The sequence below is a fragment of the Puma concolor genome, chromosome A3 (genome assembly GCF_028749965.1).
Source record: "Puma concolor isolate L17-30 chromosome A3, mPumCon1.1.hap2, whole genome shotgun sequence".
NCBI lineage: Eukaryota > Metazoa > Chordata > Mammalia > Carnivora > Felidae > Puma > Puma concolor.
The window spans coordinates 51703574-51724357 of NC_141669.1; the positions used below are offsets into that span (position 1 = coordinate 51703574).

Consider the following 20784-nt stretch of genomic DNA (forward strand, 5'->3'; position numbering starts at 1 on the left):
TTTCCATTGTTGTAGCCTGATTGTCCATGGTTTAATCATCAGTAGTTAAGAAGGAAAGCAAAAAATGGCTCCAGGCTGCACAGTACCATAAAAAATTTCCACCTGGAAGCAATTTTTTCTAAAAGCCCTTAGGGACTGCTGTCACCCTCCCCCCCTTCTGTTGGCAAAAAAAGGGCCAGAAACACCAGTTCCCTTCAGAGTCAGGTCTTGTTGCTGTTTAATCATCTTTCTCCTAGCTTCCAGAGAAGGTTAGAGGAGAGCTGGGGAAATAAGAAATTATTCCCAGACACTTCTCTTCTTCTACAATAGATTTCCTTGAACTTTCTAAGTTCCTTTTTTCTTCCTCCGATTCCTTCTTTTTCTATTTTGCATTTTAGCTGAAGTACAAACTATTTGTGCCGCTAGAACTTGAACTTACTTTTTTTAAGTAAGAATGTTTATTATTAACTCTAGGCTTGTCTTTGGAGAAAGTTTAAATGTTGAAACATATTTCAGGCACTGCTTTAGACCCTTTGTCACTCTATAATGCCTTCTCTGTGGGATACAGGCGTTGTTCCAGGAGTAAACCCTCAAGGAACGCAAGGTCCTATAGGGAAGATAGACAGATAAATAAACCATCATGATGTAGAGTGCTCAGTGTAGTACTCTCTCAAAAATATGAACAAATAAACATTTCAGAACAGAAGAGTATTGATTCAGCTTTCCATCAGTAAATGTTATTAGTGGCGGTGCCCATTCATTTCTAGAATAATACTAAGCATTTGTTGAAGAACTTTAAGGCAAAGCAAGATGATAGTACTTCTCAAACCACACATGGTTTCATAGGTTCAAGGCCAGTTTAAATTTACAGTGTCAAAATAAGGGTGTAAATGGGGTGTTAAATGAGGATGCTGTGGCTATTAAGGAGTACTTCTTATCCTGTATCAATTGATTATCAATGATAGGGCTAGGTGCTTCAACAGATTTTGTTTCTTCATAAAAGAAACAAAACAAAACATTTTTTAATGTTTGTTTATTTTTGGGAAGGGGAGGGGCAGAGAGAGAGAGGTAGACACAGAGGCTCCAGGCTCTGAGCTGTCAGCACAGAGCCCGAAACGGGGCTCGAACTCATGGGCTGTGAGATCATGATCTGAGTCAAAGTCAGATGCTTAACTGGCTGAGCCACCCAGGTGCCCCATTTCTTCATTTTTATAAATATATTTATTTATTTATTTATTTATTTATTTATTTATTTATTTATTTATTATTTGATTTATTTTTACAATTTATATCCAAGTTAGTGAGCATATAGTACAATAATGATTTCAGGAGTAGATTCCTCAATGCCCCTTACCCATTTAGCCCATCCCCCCTCCCACAATCCCTCCAGCAACCCTCTGTTTGTTCTCCATATTTAAGAATCTCTTATGTTTTGTCCTTCTCCCTGTTTTTATATTATTTTTTGCTTTCCTTCCCTTCTGGTCATCTGTTTTGTATCTTAAAGTCCTCATATGATGAAGACACTATAAATAGATTTTTAAATGTATTCCTTAATAAACTGGATTATTACATACTGCAATGGATTTTTATTATAGAAGAAATTGACTTCTTGTGGGAAAAGATGCCTAATGTCAGCATATCAGTAAGTAGGAGAAAAGTAAAACCTTCAGTATGAATCTTCAAAGAATGAACTCACAATTGTTTGGTGTAAATGCCTCCTGACAGTGCAGGCTTAAATTTTCTCTGGTTTTATGAAAAGTTAGTTAGGTTCTACCTCGTTGGGAAGGAGGGAATCTTCTATGCCAGGTTATGGTAGTTGTAGTAAGGAAGGAGGTTTTATAGAAGTGAGTTTTGAGCTGAAGCTTGAAGGGTGAGTAGGAGTTTGCCAGGTAAAGTGATGATAAGATTCTGGGCAGAGCGACTGCCAAGTACACTCAAGGAACTTCGAGTGGAGTTGTAGAGAGAATGTGGAGAGTGTTCAGAGATAAGTCTACACCTGGAGAGGGCTTATATATTATGTTATGGACTTGGACTTGATTCTGAGTCAGGTCTTAATTCTAAAAGGGAGTGAGTGTGTTTCATGATCACATTTCATTTAAAGAAGATTACTGCGAAAGAAGTATCAAACAAAGATTGTTAGGGAAATAAGGAGGGAGGTCAAACGGTTGTTAAGAGAGATAATGAGGACATGAGCCGGGGCAGTAGCAGGGGGGGATAGGGAGGAAGAAAAGCATGGAAGTGATATTATGGAATCAGAATTAGTCTTGGTGATTGAGTAGTTGGAAGGACGCGTGAGGTGGGGTGAGGAGTCCAGGTTAACTTACGTATTTCTAGTTTGGGTGGGTGGTGGTATCTTCAATTAAAGATGGTGACTGTAGGAGGGAATTGGAGGTTTGGGTGGCAAGCTAATGATTTCGACTTTTGACACGTGCAGTTTGAGATGTTTTTGAGGATGAATGGTGGTTGGATATTCGGGTTTACAGGATTTGACAGAGGTATGCCCTGGTGTTATTGCTTTGGGAGTCAAAGGTGTTTAATAGTGAAAACTGAAGTATTTATGATATCTCTGAGTGAGTTTGTGCGAGAGTGAGAGGAGATGAAGCCCAAGCAGGTGTTGAGGTCCAGAAGGAAGAAGAATTAGTGAAGACTGAAAAGGGAAATGTCATGGAAGCCCTGAGAGTAGATCTTTTTTTTTTTTTTTTTAAATTTTTTTTTTCAACGTTTTTTTATTTATTTTTTTTGGGACAGAGATAGACAGAGCATGAACGGGGGAGGGGCAGAGAGAGAGGGAGACACAGAATCGGAAACAGGCTCCAGGCTCTGAGCCATCAGCCCAGAGCCTGACGCGGGGCTCGAACTCACGGACCGCGAGATCGTGACCTGGCTGAAGTCGGACGCTCAACCGACTGCGCCACCCAGGCGCCCCGAGAGTAGATCTTTAAGAGAGAGGGAGGGGCATGTGGCTGGCCGAGTCAGTAGAGCATGTGACTGTTGATCTCAGGATTGTAGGTTTGAGCCCTTTGTTGGGTGTAGAGATTACTTAAAAATAAAATCTTCAAAAAAAAAAAAAATAAGGGAGAGGGAATGGTTAGCGGTGGCACATACAAAAGAGGAGTCAAGTAAATGATGAACTGAAGAATGAATATTTTATTTGACAGGCTTTTTTTTTTTTTTTTTTTTGATTTTAGCAAGAATCGGTTCATTAGGGTGATGTGGGTAAGAAAGAAGTTACAACTGGGTCAAAGAGCAAGTCCAGTTTGAGGCAATGGAGGCAGTGGGTATAGATTGCTCTTTTAAGAATCTTAGCTATGAGAGGAGAAAGAGTAAGAGAAAGGATGTCAGAAGGCAAATTATCAGAACAGAAATTTTAATTTACCAGTATTTGTTTAAAAAAGAGTAAAAAGGGGGCTATGCTGTTGTTGTTGTTTTTAAGTAGGCTCCATGCCCAGCGCAGAGCCCAGTGTGGGGCTTGAACTCATGGCCTTGAAATCAAGATCTGAACTGAGACTGAATCCAATGCCTGACCAGCTGAGCCACCCAGGTGCCATGGGGCTATGTTGGTTTAAGAGGGGGGAATGTTTTAGAGAAAGAAGTCCATAGGGATGAAACATTTGAAAGTACAGAAATAAAAAGAAGTATTGATGGAGCATTCCTGGAGTGGAGGAGAAATGAGAGTTTTTAGAACAGAATTAGTCTTAGATTGAGCTGTGATATCTATTCCATTGAGATAGGAAGGTACACGTTTAAGGGTAGATAGAGATATAGATTGTCCTTAACAGTGTGGCTGTCACGGTAGCAGTTATGGCGGTCTCTGTTTCCTTGCTTTCATTAGTTTATTTTCCAATAGGCTGTTGTTGATTTGACAGATGTTTTGTGACAATTTCCCCTTCTCCACTTTGCCGTGCTATTTAGCCAATACCAGGTTTTTAGTAAGCTCTTTAGCTAGGTGCTAGTTAACATTTCTCCACCCTGTTTTTATCTCTCTGAAAATACCATCAAAAAAGCCATCATGTGTGGGGTCCCCTTTCTGCCTTGAAGGAGATCTCCATCACAACATTCTTTTGGTTGCATGGACTGTTTTGGTGAAGCCAGTTGTATACCTTGGTATCTGTAGGGTGGAAGAAGGATTTAAATGTGTTTGATCTCCTGTGGCAGTGCAAGGACATTTGGGTGTAGTCTTCAGTTTAGACTTCCTTAACTAGTATGTGCTTCCCCTGTCCTTGATGATAATATACAGTGATCTACTTTCACCTTTATATACTCTGAGCATCCACATTACCATAGTAAAGGTCTGAATTAAAGTGATAGATGAACTGAAGAAGAGGAAGGAACTTTAAACTCCACTTGACCTTCTGCAGTTTCTCTTTCAACATCATGCTCAAATCTGTTTTTCCACTTTATTTTAAACTTTTGGAATAAACAAAAATACTAATGATGCTTTTATGGAGCTTAATGAGAAGAAAATGTTTCAAGACTAAAAACCATGACACAAGTTAAAAAAAAAATATACGAAAAAGAAAAGACCAGAATAAATTCTGGATTTTTTTCTTGGATTAATCAAAACAAAAAGAAAAATGTTCAGTCTTTGTGTCTTAAAGTTCTCCTTGGTTCTGAAAACATTTCAACAGCTAAACTTTGTTTGATGTGATATTATTCAACTGTCTTTGAGATAATCAGAAACCCACATCTTATGGTCAACTAATCTTTGACAAAGCAGGAAATGATATCCAATGGAAAAAAGATGGTCTCTTCAACAAATGGTATTGGGAAGACTGGACAGCAATATGCAGAAGAATGAAACTGGGCCACTTTCTTACACCATACACAAAAATAAGTTCAAAGTGGATGAAAGACCTAAATGTGAGAGAGGAAACAATCAAAATCCTGGGAGAACACAGGCAGCAACTTCTTTGACCTCGGCCATAGCAACTTCTTACTAGACACATCTCCAGAAGCAAGGGGAACAAAAGCAAAAATGAACTACTGAGACTTCATCAGGATAAAAACCTTCTGCACAGTGAAGGAAATAACAAAGCTAAAAGACAACCTTCGAAATGGGAGAAGATATTTGCAAATGGCATATCTGATAAAGGGTTAGTTAGTATCCAAAATCTATAAAGAACTTATCAAACTCAACACCCCAAAATAAACAATTCAGTTTAGAAATGGGCAGAAGACATGAACAGACATTTCTCCAAAGAAGATATCCAAATGGCTAATAGACACATGAAAAGATGCTCAACATTGCTCATCATCAGGGAAATACAAATCAAAACCATGATGAGACACCACCTTACTCACCTGTCAAAATGGCTAAAATTAAAAACGTAGGAAAAAACACATGTTGGTGAGGATGTGGAGAAAGGGGAACCCTCCTACATTTTTGATGGGAGTGCAAATTGGTGTAGCCACTGTGGGAGACAGTATGGAGGTTCCTCAAGAAGTTAAAAATAGAACTAGCAATTGCACTTCTAGGTATTTATCCAAAGGACACAAAAATACTGATTCAGAGGGGCGCATGCACCTGATGTGTATTGCAGGATTCTCAACAATAGCCAAATTATGGGAAGAGCCCAAATGTCCATTGACTGATAAATGGATAAAGAAGATGTGGTGTGTACACACACACACACACACACACACACACACACACACACACACACACACTCTGAAATATTACTCAGCCATCAAAAAGAATGAAATCTTACCATTTGCAATAACATGGATGGAGCTAGAGTGTATTATGCCAAGCAAAGTAAGTTAATGAGGGAAAGACAAATACCATATGATTTCATTCATATGTGGAATTTAAGAAACAACAGATGAACATAGGGGAACGGGGAAAAAAAGAGAGGGAAGCAAACCATAGGAAACTTTATTTTTATTTATATTTTTCAGGGTTTATTTATTTATTTTTGATGGGGGCAGAGAGAGAGATTGAAAGAGAAAGAGCAAGAGAGAGAGAGAGAGAGAGAGAGAGAGAATCCCAAGCAGGCTCTCCACTGTCAGTGCGAAGCCTGGGGGGGGGGGGCCCTGAACCCACAAACTGCGAGATCATGCCCTGAGCCAAAATCAAGAGTCGGACGCTTAAGTGAGCCACCCAGGTGCCCCCAAACTTTTTTTTTAGAGAGAACATGAGCAGGGGAGGGGGAGAGAGAGAAAGAGAAAGAGAAAGAGAGAATCTTAAGCAGGCTCCATGCTCAGTGTGGAGCCCAACACAGGTCTCAATTCCATGACCCTGGGATTGTGACCTGAGCTGAAATCAAGAGTCAGATGCTCAATCGACTGAGCCACCAAGGCACCCCAAGAGACTCTTAAATATATAGACCAAACTGAGGGGTGATGGAGGGAGGTGGGCTGGGGAATGGCTAAATGGGTGGTGGGTACTAAGGAGGGCACCATTTTGTAATGAGTACTGGATGTTATGTGTAGGTGATGAATCATTCTGCACGTGAAACCAATTTTGACTAGAATTTAAATAAAAACTTGAAATAATAATAAAAAAAGAAACCTACATCTTAGTCTCCTACCATTCCTTCCATTTCTCCATCTTTAGCATACATGGAGGCTCTCCTCCGGGCCAGGCTCGGTGCTAGAAGCTGGAGATAAAATGGGCAAGACACAATCTCTGCCCACAGGAAATTAATGTTCTAGTAAGAACTAGTAAGAGAAATTGACAAGTGAACGGGCAATCAGAATATAGTTTAATAAATTCTGTGATGGCATTCATAACAAAGGAGGAACACAGAGTCTCTGGAACTAGAGAAAGTTTCCTAGAAAAATTAAGGTGCAAGCTGAGATTTGAGGAGTTAACTCTTAACTGGAAGAAAATGGGGAAAGCAGTCTAGCAGTCCTGGGAACAGGATTCCTTAGCATTGTGTAGACTTTGATTCACTGTTGGCTTTTTCTTTGATTTACCTACTACCTTTGAAGACTGAACAATGTTGTGCATTTAGGATACTTTCCTTTGCAAGTAATAGAATATTGAGGGAAAGTGGAAATAAGCAATTTCCTAAAAATTGGAAATTGCCCTTAAAATGGGAAATTTATGAACTCATGTACTCTGAAGTTGGGAAATAGGACTGTTTCAGCATTGGTTCATCATCAAGGACCCAGGTGTTTTTCATGCTTTCCCCCTTGCCATCCTCAGATTGTTGGGGCTGTCTCCTCTCACCTTGGGATGTTTGCTGCATCCCCACACATTGTATTGGGCACTGTCTGAAGTAAGAAAAGCAGTTTCTTTTCCTGCATCCTTCAGGAAAGAAAACGTCTTCTTGGATCTTCACTTTGAGACTTTTCTTTATTTCTCATTGGTGCGAGTTGTGTCACCTATTAACTGGTCACTGACATGGGGAATGGAATAACCATGATTGGTTTACGGATTAGTTTGTACTTACCTCTTGGAGTAGGATGGGAAGGTGAAACACCAGAACAAATTGGGGCTCTTCCAACAGGAAGAAGAATGGAATAGCTTTTGTTTAGGCACAACTAATAGGCAACGGACTCATCCTGAAGTAGAAATGGAAGAGAGAGAGAGAGAGCGCGCGTGCGCATGCATGTGTGTCTTTTTTTTTTTTTTTTTTAATGTTGATCCATTTTTGAGAGGGAGAGACAGTGCAAGTGGAGGAGGGGCAGCAGAAGGGGGAGACACAGAATCCGAAGCAGGCTCTGGGCTCTGAGCTGTCAGCACAGAGCCTGTCGCTGGGTTTGAACCCACTAACTGCTAGATCATGACCTGAGCTGAAGTCGGTCGCTTAACTGGCCAAACCACCCACGCGCCCTGTGTCTTTGTTTTTAAACCCCTGAAGCATTGTGTCCAGCATGAGCTTTTCCTAATTGTGTTTTCTTTGGGAGTCAGTTCCAGATGTATCAGTAACAAGCAATGCAATTTTCATTATGGCATTTTTACTTTCCTTAGCCTCAGTTTCCTCCATTGTACAATAATAGCTTTGTATTCCGTCTCTAAGACCTCTTTCAACTCTGAAATTTTAGAGGTTCATGGAACCATTTTACTTTCTTTGCTGGACAGACCAATGTACTACAGAGGACACTTCCTAGCTGTGTGAATTTGGCAAGTTGCTTCATCTCCTTGGGTTCAAGTTCCTCATTTAAATTTTTTTTTTTCAACGTTTATTTATTTTTGGGACAGAGAGAGACAGAGCATGAACGGGGGAGGAGCAGAGAGAGAGAGAGACACAGAATCGGAAACAGGCTCCAGGCTCTGAGCCATCAGCCCAGAGCCTGACGCGGGGCTCGAACTCACGGACCGCGAGATCGTGACCTGGCTGAAGTCGGACGCTTAACCGACTGCGCCACCCAGGCGCCCCACAAGTTCCTCATTTATAAAATGGGAATTATGTCTAATTTATAAGGAGCAAAGGATTTAAATGAGATAACATATGCTCATAACATTATTTTCCTCTTTGGACAAACAGATTAGAGCTGATACAGGCTGTAGCAAATGATATAATCCTGTAATGATTTGTTACAGAGGAATGGTAAGTATTTGTTGAATAGAATTCCTGAAGTGCCATTTTAGCAGTTAAAATCTGTCTCTTAAAATGCCCATGAAATCTAGGTGGGATGTTTGAAAGTATGCATCAGGTATAGCCACTAGTATAAAACATGTTACTTTTTGCAAAAACCTGTGTGTGTGTGTGCATGTGTGTTTGTGTGTATGTGTTTATGTGGTTGTTTTTTGTGTATTGGGTACTTTTTTTGGTGAAATTAGACTCTACGAGGCAGCATTTATGTGGTTGACTCAAAATTTAGGCTATAAAAACTTGTTAATTCCTAAGCATTTCTTGTTTCTCTTTTACTAGGTACTAGAATATTCTTTGGCTTATGACAAATAATGCAGTGGTGCAGTTTGTTTATTTCATAGTCTTACTTAACTGTGGCACACCTGTGGCACTGATACGTTAAAAGCATATAGCTTTTCTGTAAATCCTGCTTTATATTAGAAATGGAAATTTAAATATTAGAGTGCTTTATATAAAGTATCATTTAATAACTAGTTATAAGTCATTGGCCAGGAGGTATTATAGAATACAGGTTTTAGGTTTTTAAGCAGTCTCTCTTACTTGGACACAACAAGTCAAAAGTTTCAAGGAATATTAGAAATGGGTCATCACTAGATGGCAGTCTTTCTCTAGTTTAAGTCATTTATTTGGGGTTGGGGGGGTGGGGAAGCTACTCTTTGTTCAAGTGCACTGTTGACTGCAAATATTAGGTTAACTTTCGTAGGTCTATAATCTTTCCAGAATATAAGACTTGTTTATTTTTGCTTTTAACATTTTATATCTGATAGATAATGTTGGTTAGTACTGAGTAAGGCTCAGATACACTTGAAATGCTGGCAGAAATTGAACTGTTAAGTAGTGATCTATAATTGCCTTTTCCTGTGCTGGGCAATTTGAAGCAAAACCTTTAAATCAGTGATTTTTAACCTCTTTGTTAACCAGATGGAAGCTATGGATCAGTTTCCCCCAAAATTACATATATGTGCTTCTCCCTATACACACATAAAATCTGGAAAATGTGGATTTCTTGAAACATACCCATCGAACACAAGTTTATTAAATATAGTTCAACACCCCTGTTTTAAATATGTGGGTTTTATGTTTATTCTAACTTTTTAAACTCTCAAGATACTCAAGGGATCCACTGTAAACCTTTGATGTTACTCAACATTATTATAATTAAAGAGAATAGTGGAATCATGAAGCCTGTAAAATAGGAGAAATAGGTAGGGGCTAAGTGATAAGGATGTAGAAAATTCATTAAATTGTTTTGAACCTGTTAACACTATTCTGGAAAATGTATGATCTTTACATTTTATTGACTTAACTTGAAAGTGGAAGTTAATTGTAGAAAGTAGTCTGATACTTAAGAGAATTTGTAATTGATTGCCTTCTATTTCCTAAATGAGAAAGCTGAGGGTCAGAGAAACTGAGTTGGCTGCTTAGTTGCATTGCTAAAACCAAGGCTACACAGGCAACGAAAATCTACCTTTCTTTCTTTGATTTATATTATTTTATAGGAAGTTCAGGGAACTAGGGAGGCATTATTGACATGTTAAGAATTTCTTAATTTGGGGATTTTCTTCTCCTTGAGTTGTCTTTTGTGATATTAATATAGATACTGGAAAGGAAAAAAAAGAAGAGATTGTACATAGTAGAAGGAAGTAGATGTGCTACTTAACAGTATTACTAGGTCAAGCTATAACTGAATTTGAAAACAAAGAGTTGTCCAATATTGAATACTTTCTGCTCATTTCATTTAGACTGATACATTTTTACTGGTTATTGCTTTTCTATGAGTGGCAAGGAATATTAGTATCTTCACATGGTAACCTTTCTTTTCTTTCCCTTTGGAAGGAGAAATTTATGTTTGTTTGAAGTTAGTTGAAATGTCAATGGTAGATTATGTTTTGTGTTCATATTTCAAATAGCTCCTTCAGGCAAGTGGTTCTTCTATATTGTGTCTTTTTTTTAATGTTTATTTATTTTTGAAGGAGAGAGAGACAGAGTGTGAGTGGGGGAGGGGCAGAGAGAGAGGGAGACACAGAATCCAAAACAGGCTGTCAGCACCGAGCCTGATGCGGGGCTTGAACTCACAGACTGCGAGATCATGAACTGAGCCAAAGTTGGACGCTCAGCCAACTGAGCCACCCAGGTGCCCCTCTATATTGTGTCTTAATTGTCAGCATGGGGATTGTTTATAATTTATTTGAAGATCTCTCCTCTTTATTTCAAAAGAAGGAGAATGAATATAGATTGCTCTGGGTTTTCTGCAGTAAGTGTTTAGAATGTTTAGTGGAAGCCAAACGTATATATATATATCTGTAGTTACTGCTGAGTTTTGGGCAATGGAACTGACCTGCTGAGGAGAGTATGCAAGATGAGGGTCATGATCTGGCACCCACAAATGATTCTAGAATGTGAAAATGTTGGTAATGAACACATGTGTATTTGTTAAACAAATGTCAGATGTCGAAGAGGTTTTAGAGATAGTATTACTCATTCATTTAGTCAACAATGAATGAATGTTTACTCATTGTCTACCACCTATTTGGCACTGTTTGTAGAGGTACAGTGGTGAGTGAATATGGCAGAGAAAGTTCTTGCCCTGGAGCTTATAATGTAATTGGGATGGGTTTGCGGGGAGAGATAGACAACAAACCATGGATGATGAGAATGAGAGAGTTGTTTGAAGATTCAGAGAATGAGCATTACTAACATGAGAACAGCAAAAACAAAATTCTTCAGGGAAGAAAAGCCTTAAAAACAACAAAAAAGGCCATTGTAGCTAGAACATAGGGGATGGAGGGAAGCTAGGGGTGGGAACTAGAGAGGAATGAGGTTGGAGAGATAATCAGAGTCTAGATTGTGTAGGATCTTATAGGTTGTGGTAAGGATTTAAGATTTTTATTCCTTTGGTAAAGAGAAGCCATTTTCTTTTTCTTTCTACAATTAACTTCCACTTTCAAGTTAAATCAATAAAATGTAAAGACCATACATTTTCCAGACTAGTGTTAACAGGTTCAAAACAATTTAATGAATTTTCCAAAGTTTTATTTCTTTGGTAAAGCAGAAGGATAACATATGAATTACTGCTTTATAAAGAGCATTTTAACTGCTGTGTGGAGGGTGTCTGAATACAGGCAGGCAGATGGGGAGATGGAGACTTTTGGAAGGCTATTAGTAGTGTGCCAATGATATAGATTTGGACTAGAGTTTTAGTGGAAATAATGGGATGTAGTCCACTATTAAGATATGTTTTGGAGGTTGGGTTGTTAGGACTTCTTGATCAATTGGATAGGGTGCGTGATAGAAAGAGGTGGATTGGGAGTAATTCCTGCGTTTGGATTTTGGACTTGGGTAACTGGAGAGTGCTATTAGTTGTGGTGAGGCGGGTGAATGGTGGGAAGATTTGGGGGAGGAACAGGTTGGAGAGTGGAGATAGTTTGGTGATAGATGATTTTTAAATTTGAGATGGTTTTTAAAAGTCCAGTTGTGATTGTTAAATGGTAGCCGGGTATTTGAGTCTAGTGCTCAGTGCAGTGGTCTGAATTACAGGTGTGGATTAGGAAGTCATTATTATGTACAGCGTATTTTAAAGCCATGGCATGGGATGGCATTGCTTGGTAAAAGAGCATAGGTAGAAAAGATAAGTTGTTTTAGAATATTTAGAAAAAGAATAGAGAGGAGGAGTCCAAAAAGGAGATTGAGAAGGCATGTTAGTGAAAGGGTAAAAAAACCCACACTATTGTGGTATCACGGAATTCTAGAGAAAAGATTGTTTCAAGAAGGGTGAGTGTATCACGTTACAGCAAATGCTGCTATTAAGTGGAGCATGATGAATGCTGACTATTGGGAGGTGAGGAAGGGGAAAGGAGTTTTACTGGAAGGGGAGCAGAGAAATAAGATGGAGAGAAATGTATAGGTAAGGACAGTTTCTTAAGGTCCTGTTTATATACCCACGAGAATGGTTTAGTAGAGTGGGGAAATGTATGGTGTAAGGGATGGATAAAAGGAAATAATTAAAGGTATAAAGTTCTTGATCAACAAAGATTGACAGATAAGAGCTGGAAACAGTTTTTCCTTTGTTACGGGAAAGTGGACAGAGTGAGAGGTAAGAAGGTTCGTTCATTTTAGTGGGAAAAAGAGAAATATTTCTCTCTTTTTCCTGTGAAGTGTGTGGTCAAGTCAGCAGCTGAGAGTGAGGGGGTGGACATTTGAAGAGAGGGGAAAGTAAGTTTCTTACACATAGTTATTTTGGAGAATACAAAGTGATGTTGTGGTGGTGATGGTGGTAGGGGGGAATAGATTTAGGAGTATTATCTAGCAGCATGTATTGAGTGCCCAGTTTAGATTTGGGATTATATTGCTAACCTGAGTACCCAGCTCAGCTGTGTTTTTCTCTGGCGGCATCAGCTTCTTGGGTATAGTCGTGGAGTAATTGAATATTTGGCTTTACTCAAAATTGAGTTTTTCTAGGTAAGTTTCAGAAAGGAAAGTGCAAAGGAATTGCAATTCAGTTCTTTCACTTTATGATAATTCTGTGATGAATACTGTCACATTTAAATATTTTTCAATGAATAGGAAGCAGAATTTCTATTTTCCTTAAAAAACCGCTCATCTAGAATTGGGTCAATATTAATATAATTGGATTACTCTGTGGTTAATGTACCTTCAGTATGAAATTTCCACATAAATTTGCTTCTGGGTTTATAATTCTGTTTCTGTTTCTTAGAAGTAAATCTGGTGTAATCTTCATACAATTTTTTTTTTAAAGGTCTGTCTATGATGGTGAAGAACATGGACGATTCATGGAGAAGCTTGAAACTCGCATCCGTAATCATGACCGAGAAATTGAGAAAATGTGCAACTTTCATTACCAGGGCTTTGTGGACTCTATAACTGAACTGTTGAAAGTGAGAGGAGAAGCCCAGAAACTCAAAGTAAGGAGACTCTAAGAGAGACTAATTTTCTGTCCTGTGCTGGGGTTTTGATTAGCGCTAAAGGAGTAGGGAGTACATTACAGGGTCCATGTTTATAGTCAAGATACCAAGAAAAGGAATTTGTACTGAAATGTAGATAATTGGGACTATTTTAGCTAATAAGAATACAGTTAATACAGAATAAAGTTAAACTTTATTTTGGATAACTATATGTGGGTGAGAACCAGCAACAGAATCAGTAACTGTTTCTTTCAAATAGAAACCCAGTTGACTCTTCGTGTCATCCATCTACTTCCTTGCTAGGTAAAAGCATCACTGTAGGATGAGAGACTTGTAGAGTGTGGCTGCAGAAGTCTCTGCAGCATGGCAACCAAGGTCACAGGGAAAAAAAAGTCAGTGGTAGCTGTGGTGTATCTTTTACCAAAGTGTGGGAGTTCATTCTTGATATGACAGATTCAAATATAGGAAGGAGATCAGCCATATTGGTGAGGTCCCTTATCTTGGATAACTGATTTTGCTTATTGATCTTAAATCTAACCACTTCACTAAACTCTTCCATTATTTCTAATAATCTGTGTGTGGATTTCTTTTGAATTTTCTGTGTAACACTCATATGCTCTGTAAGTAATAACAGCTTTATTTCATTCTTTCCAGTCCTTATGTTTCTAATTTCCCTTCCTCCTTCCTTCCTTCCTTCCTTCCTTCCTTCCTTCCTTCCTTCCTTCCTCTCTTTTCTTTCTCTTTTTCTTTTTTCTTTTTTCTCTTCTTTTCTTTTTCTTCTTTCTTTCTTTCTTTCTTTCTTTCTTTCTTTCTTTCTTTCTTTCTTTCTTTCTTTCTTTCTCCTTCTTTCCTCCCCTCCCCTCCCCTCTCAACTCCTCCCTTCTCTTTCCTTCCTTCTTTCCTCTTGCCTTCTTCCTTTCCTTCCTTCCCTTCCCCTTCCCTTCCCCTTCCCTTTCCCTCTCCTTTTCTTCCCCTCCCCTCTCCTTTTTCTCTTCTCCCCTGTTCTTCCTCTCCCCTCCCCTTCCTTCCCTCATTCCCTTCTTCTTTTTCTTCTTCTTCTTCTCCTCTTCCTCCTCCTCTTTCTCTTATTGGAATTTGGATTAAGATCCCCAAAAGATGAACTTGATAGTGAGTGTGAAATTCCTATAAAACAATACATTGGTAAGAAAAGCAAAGAAGCGACTTTATTGAGGGGAAAAGTGGGCTATTTAAAGCTACAGTGATTTATCAGCTAATTTGACTGTAAAACCTAACCTGCATGAAGCTGTCAAACTTTTAAATGTTTCATTTAATGTAAAATTTTGTATTTTGCTGCAGAATTATTAGTGTGTTTGATGGTGGGATCTTGTCCTACTACCCATTGGGTAGAGGTTTTATGTAATGTACAATATGTACCATATTATCTTTATAAAATCTCCAAATTTCTGGTGTCCAAAACACAGTGGGTCCCAAGGTTTCAAGTAAGAGCTTATGGAGCTGTACAACAGCTATCCAACCTTCTTAAGAAGTGTATTATTTCCAACACAATTAAATCTCTTTTGTATCCTTCTCAGTTGCTCTCTTCACTCTCCCCTCCAAAAGTAACAGCTCTTCTGTTTTGTTTTTTGTTGTTGTTACTGTGCTTAATGCGTAACTATTTTAGTTCAAATTAAGTTTGATCTGTTTTTCATTCAATATATCAACATTAATTTCAGATGAGCAAAACAGTTAAATAGAGAAGACAAAACCATAAAGAAACTAGTAGAAAGTACAGATGAATATTTATGTGATTTGGGGACTGAGGAGTACATTTCTAAACAAAATTTGTAGAGCCAGAAAGAAAATATTTGATAGAAATGACAACATTAAAGTGAAAGAATCTTTTCTACATATAAGTTAAAAATATAAATAATAAATAAAAGCTATTTAAAAATACATTTGCCAAAAAAAGAAAAAAATACATTTGCTAAGTGATTAATATCCTTAACATAGGAAAAGTCTTTATAAGTTAAAAGGAAAAATATGAACAGTCTAATAAACTGAGAAATAGACATTCATATGTGGTTCATATAAGAAGAAATATAAAGGAACTCTACAATTTAGAAAATTAAAGGAATGCTGACTTAAACAATAAAATGTCACCTAATTAAATGAAAAGATGAAAAAAAATGCTATTTAAGAGTAGAGATATGATACCAGTCAAACAGGGAATGCCTGGTTGGAGTATAGATTGTTACGCTCTTCAAGGAGAGCAATTTTATTTACGAATACTTAAAACTCCACATAGTTTTTTTTTTGTTTTGTTTTGTTTTTGTTTTTGTTTTTTTTAAGAGAGAGAGTGTGAGTGGGAGAGGGGCAGAGAGGGAGAGAGAAAGAGAGAGAGAGAGAGAATATCCCAAGCAGGCTTGTACCATCAGCACAGAGCCTGATGCAGGGCTCGAACTCAGTAACTGTGAGATCATGACCTGAGCCGAAATCAAGAGTCAGACACTTAACTGACTGAGCTACCCAGGAACCCCAGACTCCACATAGTTTTAAAGACTTATTCTAAGGCTATAGGTGTATGTATAAGGATGTTCATATGATTTCTTTTTCATGTGTAAAACTTAATTTAATTTAATGTTTTTAATGTTTATTTTTGAGCGAGGGAGACAGAGTGTGAAAGGGGAGGGCTGGGGAGCGGAGAAAGAGGGAGACACAGCATCCAAAGGAGGCTCCAGGCTCTGAGCTGTCAGCACAGAGCCTGTCGCGGTGTTTGAATCCATGAATCACAAGATCATGACCTGAGCCGGAGCTGGACTCTTAACCGACTGAGCCACCTACACCCCCTAAATTTAATTTAACTTAATTATTTTTCCCCTGCCCTGCCCTCTAATGTGTAAAACTTAAAGTCATTAAATGTCCTTAAAGTCATTTAGTAGAAGATTAGTAAAATAAATCTTGGTACATTCATTTAAAAGAATAATAAACTACAGTGTATTTTAGAAAAATATCTTACATGAGAAGGTATTACAAATGTTTACTTAATGTAGTAAGCAATTAAAAAGTATGAACAATTTGACTATATTTGTCTTTTTTAAAGAATTTTTTTAAGTTTATTTATTTATTTTGAGAGAAAGAGAACGAAAATGCACTGGGGAGGGTCAGAGACAAAGGGAGACAGAGAATCCCAAGTAGGCTCCATGCTGTCAGCTCAGAGCCTGATGTGGGACTCAAACTCACAAACCACGAGATCATGACCTTAGGAAGTTGGACATTTAACCAACTGAGCCACCTTGGCGCCCCAATTTGATTACATTTAAAATAAAAAGTTACAATGAAGTTTTGAAGGCTGAAATGGACAATTGAGGCTTCAGATGAACAGAAGTATCTGCAATGTCTAAAAACAAAGATATGGGGCTCTTGCCAGCAGCCATGTGTGCTATTTGTCCTCACTCAGCCATCCCAACTTTCCATTCTCACCTCAGGCTGTTCTTTTCTGTGTTTCTTGTATGTGTATATTCCAAACTTCTCCCTCTGCTCTCCGGGCCCCTTGTCTGTGAGGGACAGCATAAAGCTCTGCCTCTGGTCACTGAAGTAGCTGTGGGGCAGAATACTTTCCTTGGCAGGACCACTGAATATTGCCCATAATGTTCACCAGTTGCTGGTATCACTGGCCGCTTGGTACTCATCTTCCCTTCCTCTTTCTTCCTCCAAATTGTTCCAGGTTGCAAATTCCTTCAGATTACTCAAGATGCCCCTGAGAGAAAGCATGACTGCCAGTTCAGGGTGTTTGATTGCTTCAGGCTCCACTCATTGCCTCTGAAACCTGAGGCTATTAAAGTCTAGCGGCACACCCAGGAGGTTTTGCTCTCGGAGGGATCCATTCAACCTGGCTTAAGAACCTATGAAAATTTGAGATTCTTGAACTCTAGAAAAAATGTTTAGAAAATGGACAAGGTTAAATGTTAACTATTGTCAGTATTATTTTAACATAACAATGAAGAGAAACTACACTTTCTAGAATACCCACTATTTCTTTTGATTCATAGTATATATATTATCTCTCTCTATGTTTATGTTTTCTACATGGAGTAGCATCCTGGATCAGCAGGATACTTTCTTCTCTCTCTCTCTCTCTCTTTTTTATTTTTTTATTTTTTATTTTTTATTATTATTTTTTTTCAACGTTTATTTATTTTTGGGACAGAGAGAGACAGAGCATGAACGGGGGAGGGGCAGAGAGAGAGGGAGACACACAATCGGAAACAGGCTCCAGGCTCTGAGACATCAGCCCAGAGCCTGACGCGGGGCTCGAACTCATGGACCGCGAGATCGTGACCTGGCTGTAGTCGGACGCCTAACCGACTGCGCCACCCAGGCGCCCCTCTCTCTCTTTTTTTTAAATAGACTCCATGCCCAGCATGGAGCCCAACGCAGGGCTCAAACTCAAGACCCTGAGACCAAGAGTTGGACGCCTAACTGACTGAGCCACCCAGGCATCCCGTTTCCTTTCATTTTTATGTTATAATAGTATTGAAATAGTAATTATCTTTATTAGAAGCGTTGGTTAGGCTCCTCTGAATGTGTTTAAAAATTTTTTTCTAATGCTTTTATTTTATTTTTGAGAGAGAGAGTGCGAGTTGGGGGAGAGGCAGAGAGAGAAGGAGATACAGAATCTGAAGCAGGCTCCAGGCTCTGAGCTGTCAGCAGAGAGCCTGATGTGGGGGCTGAAACTCATGGACTATGAGATCATGCCCTGAGCTGAAGTCGGACACCCAACCGACTGAGCCACCCAGGCACCCCACCTCTGAATGTGTTTTAGAACTATCATTTGCATGAGATCAGTTTAGGGGGCCATAATCAGTATTGTTAATAAAAATTGAAATGAAATAGAACAGAACAGAATAGAAAATAATAGCATGTATTACATGGAATTTTACTTCAGGCATGCATGTGTGCGTGTGTGTGTGTGTGTGTGTTTGCGTGTATTCCTTAAACTTGTGTACGGGTTGCAATGTAAAATGTTCTTGCAAAGAGTTTGAGGTTAAAAAAAGTTTTAGAAATTGTGTCTTTATAAGGTAAATAGAGACCATGATTTTGAATTTAGGAGATTCATGGAAGGTGGAATTTCATGAGATATCTAGGATTAAAAAACAAATTACTCTTGAATAACTACTGTGAAGGGGGGGGGGAATAGCAGTACAATTCAAGGCATCCCACCCCATTTTTATTCACGTAGCTTGAAAGCTTTTTCTTATATTAAGCTGATATTTTTCCTATGTTCTAGTAACATCCATTTATTAGTTTGAGTAATAAGCACTATTTTTAGGGCAGCATCTTTCTTCTGATCGCCCTTCAGATACTTTAGCACCTTTACTGTGATAGCTTTTCAGATATTTGATGGATAGGTGTTATTTAGGTATAGTGTATAGTGTCCAGGTATAGTATATAGTATCTCTAAATGAATATTTTACCCATCTTTGGCCTAAAATACCCTTTATTTTTCATGTGTGTAGCTTTGAGTTCTTCTCCAAACATACTCCCATCTAATCGTGTTTCAGTTGTCAGTGGCCTTGCTAAAACATGGCATCTTAATGTAATTCTTATCATGTGGTCTTAGAGTCTTACCATCTTACTGATTCCAGACGAAGGATCAGCAAACTGTGTCTTGCAGGCCAAATCCAGCTTGTCTCCTATTTTTGTAAATAAAGTTTTGTTGGAATGTAGCAATGCCCATTCATCTACGTTTTGTTTATGGCTGCATTTTTGCTATAGTGGCTGAGAGGAATAGTTACAACAGAGATTATCTACCTAGCCCTTTGCGAAAATAGTTTCTTGACCCCCATAATTTAGACAATTTAGAAGCATTTAGAAGCATTTTAGAAGCATTTAGACAATGATTCTATTAGTGTTGTCTTAGCTCTGCATTTGGGACAGCTACATTCTTAATTCTTAATTCATGTTGAGCTAATAGTCCAGTAAAACCAAGTGTTTCACATGTGGTACTATTAAATAGTAAAGAGGAGGTTTGAGGGTTTCTTTTTTTTCTGTTACTTCATAACGACTTTCTGGAGAAGGTTGGATTTTATTTTGTCTGTGAAAAAAGGAGGTGCTTGTGGTAATCTGCTCTGAAAATGATACTCCAGGTGTAGTATATAGTGTAGGGAAAAGTTTTCAGATGTGTGTTCCTGAAAAACTAGTTTCTTAAGATGATCCTCAGTAAAAGGGTGTTATGTTAAATAAATGTGGAAAACATTCTGTATGATATCCCCCTTATTGGGCATTCATGGTACATGCAGAATATTAAAGGCTTCAAGAAGTCCTGAATAAAGCAACGTGTTTAGTGGAATTTCCCACTGAATTTTAGTGGGATATTTGGTGTGTGTGTATGTATATGTGTGTGTGTATCTATCTGTGCACCGTGTGCACCTCTGGGTGCATGTGAAGAGTGCCTATTAACATTTCTTGGTGTTCTAAGGGACATAATAGGAAACACTCAGCTAAGGGAGTGTCTTAAAAGTGTAAGGAGTGGCAGTTATTGGTGGAAGGGGGGTAGAAAGCCTCCATTAAAGAAAGCTTTAGAAGTTAATATTGCTCATGTTTGTTGTTGCTGCTTAGAGAGAGAGAGAGAGAGAGAGAGAGAGAGAAGGGCAGAGGGAGAGGGAGAGAGAGAATCTCAAACAGGCTCCATGCTGGGCATGGAGCTTGATCTCATGACCATGAGATCATGACCTGAGCCAAAATCAAGAATTGGATGCTCAACTGACTGAGCCACCCAGGTGCCCCTGCTCATGTTTTGATACTATCGACATGGTGAGGAAATTACTATTCTGTATACTTAATTTTTTTTATATCAGTCGAATCTCCAAAAGTGGATGTCAAAAAACTTGGTGCCAGCACCTTTAAATTATGAACTCTAGATAAATTTTAAGGCCTGTTTACATAGTTTTGACTATGTGATGAAGAGATTGATTAATTTCAAAAAAAAAATGAGAATACGGAAGTGTTAGGAACTATTTTGAATTAATGATCCAAAAGAGGCCTCTGGGTGGCTCAGTCGGTTAAGTGTTCAACTTCAGATCTGCCCATGGTCTTGCAGTTCACGAGTTAAAGCCCCACGTCAGGCTTTGTGCTGACAGCACAGAGCCTGGAGCCTGCTTCAGATTCTGTGTCTCCCTCTCTCTCTGCCTCTCCCCCAGTCATGTTCTGTCTCTCTCTCTCTCTGTCAAAAATTACAGCACAGTTAAAAAATTTTCAAAAAGAATTAAGATAAAATGTTTTCTAAAATTAGGATAATAGGGGCATCTGGGTGGCTTGGTTAAGCATTCAATTCGTAATTTCGGCTCAGGTCATGAGCTTATGGTTTGTGAGACTGAGCC

General features: G+C 38.6%; 1 protein-coding gene across 8 annotated transcripts in view; it reads left to right on the forward strand.

Annotated features, from left to right (window-relative positions):
* The window catches only part of EXOC6B (exocyst complex component 6B), a 618440-nt gene that overhangs the window by 75387 nt on the left and 522269 nt on the right, over positions 1-20784 (forward strand). For all 8 annotated transcript variants that reach the window (XM_086700860.1, XM_025932555.2, XM_086700857.1 and 5 more), the window contains one exon: positions 13279-13444. In XM_086700860.1, coding sequence (XP_086556986.1) covers positions 13313-13444 — 132 coding nt within the window. In that variant the 5' untranslated portion in view covers positions 13279-13312. The remainder of the gene's footprint in view (positions 1-13278; positions 13445-20784) is intronic.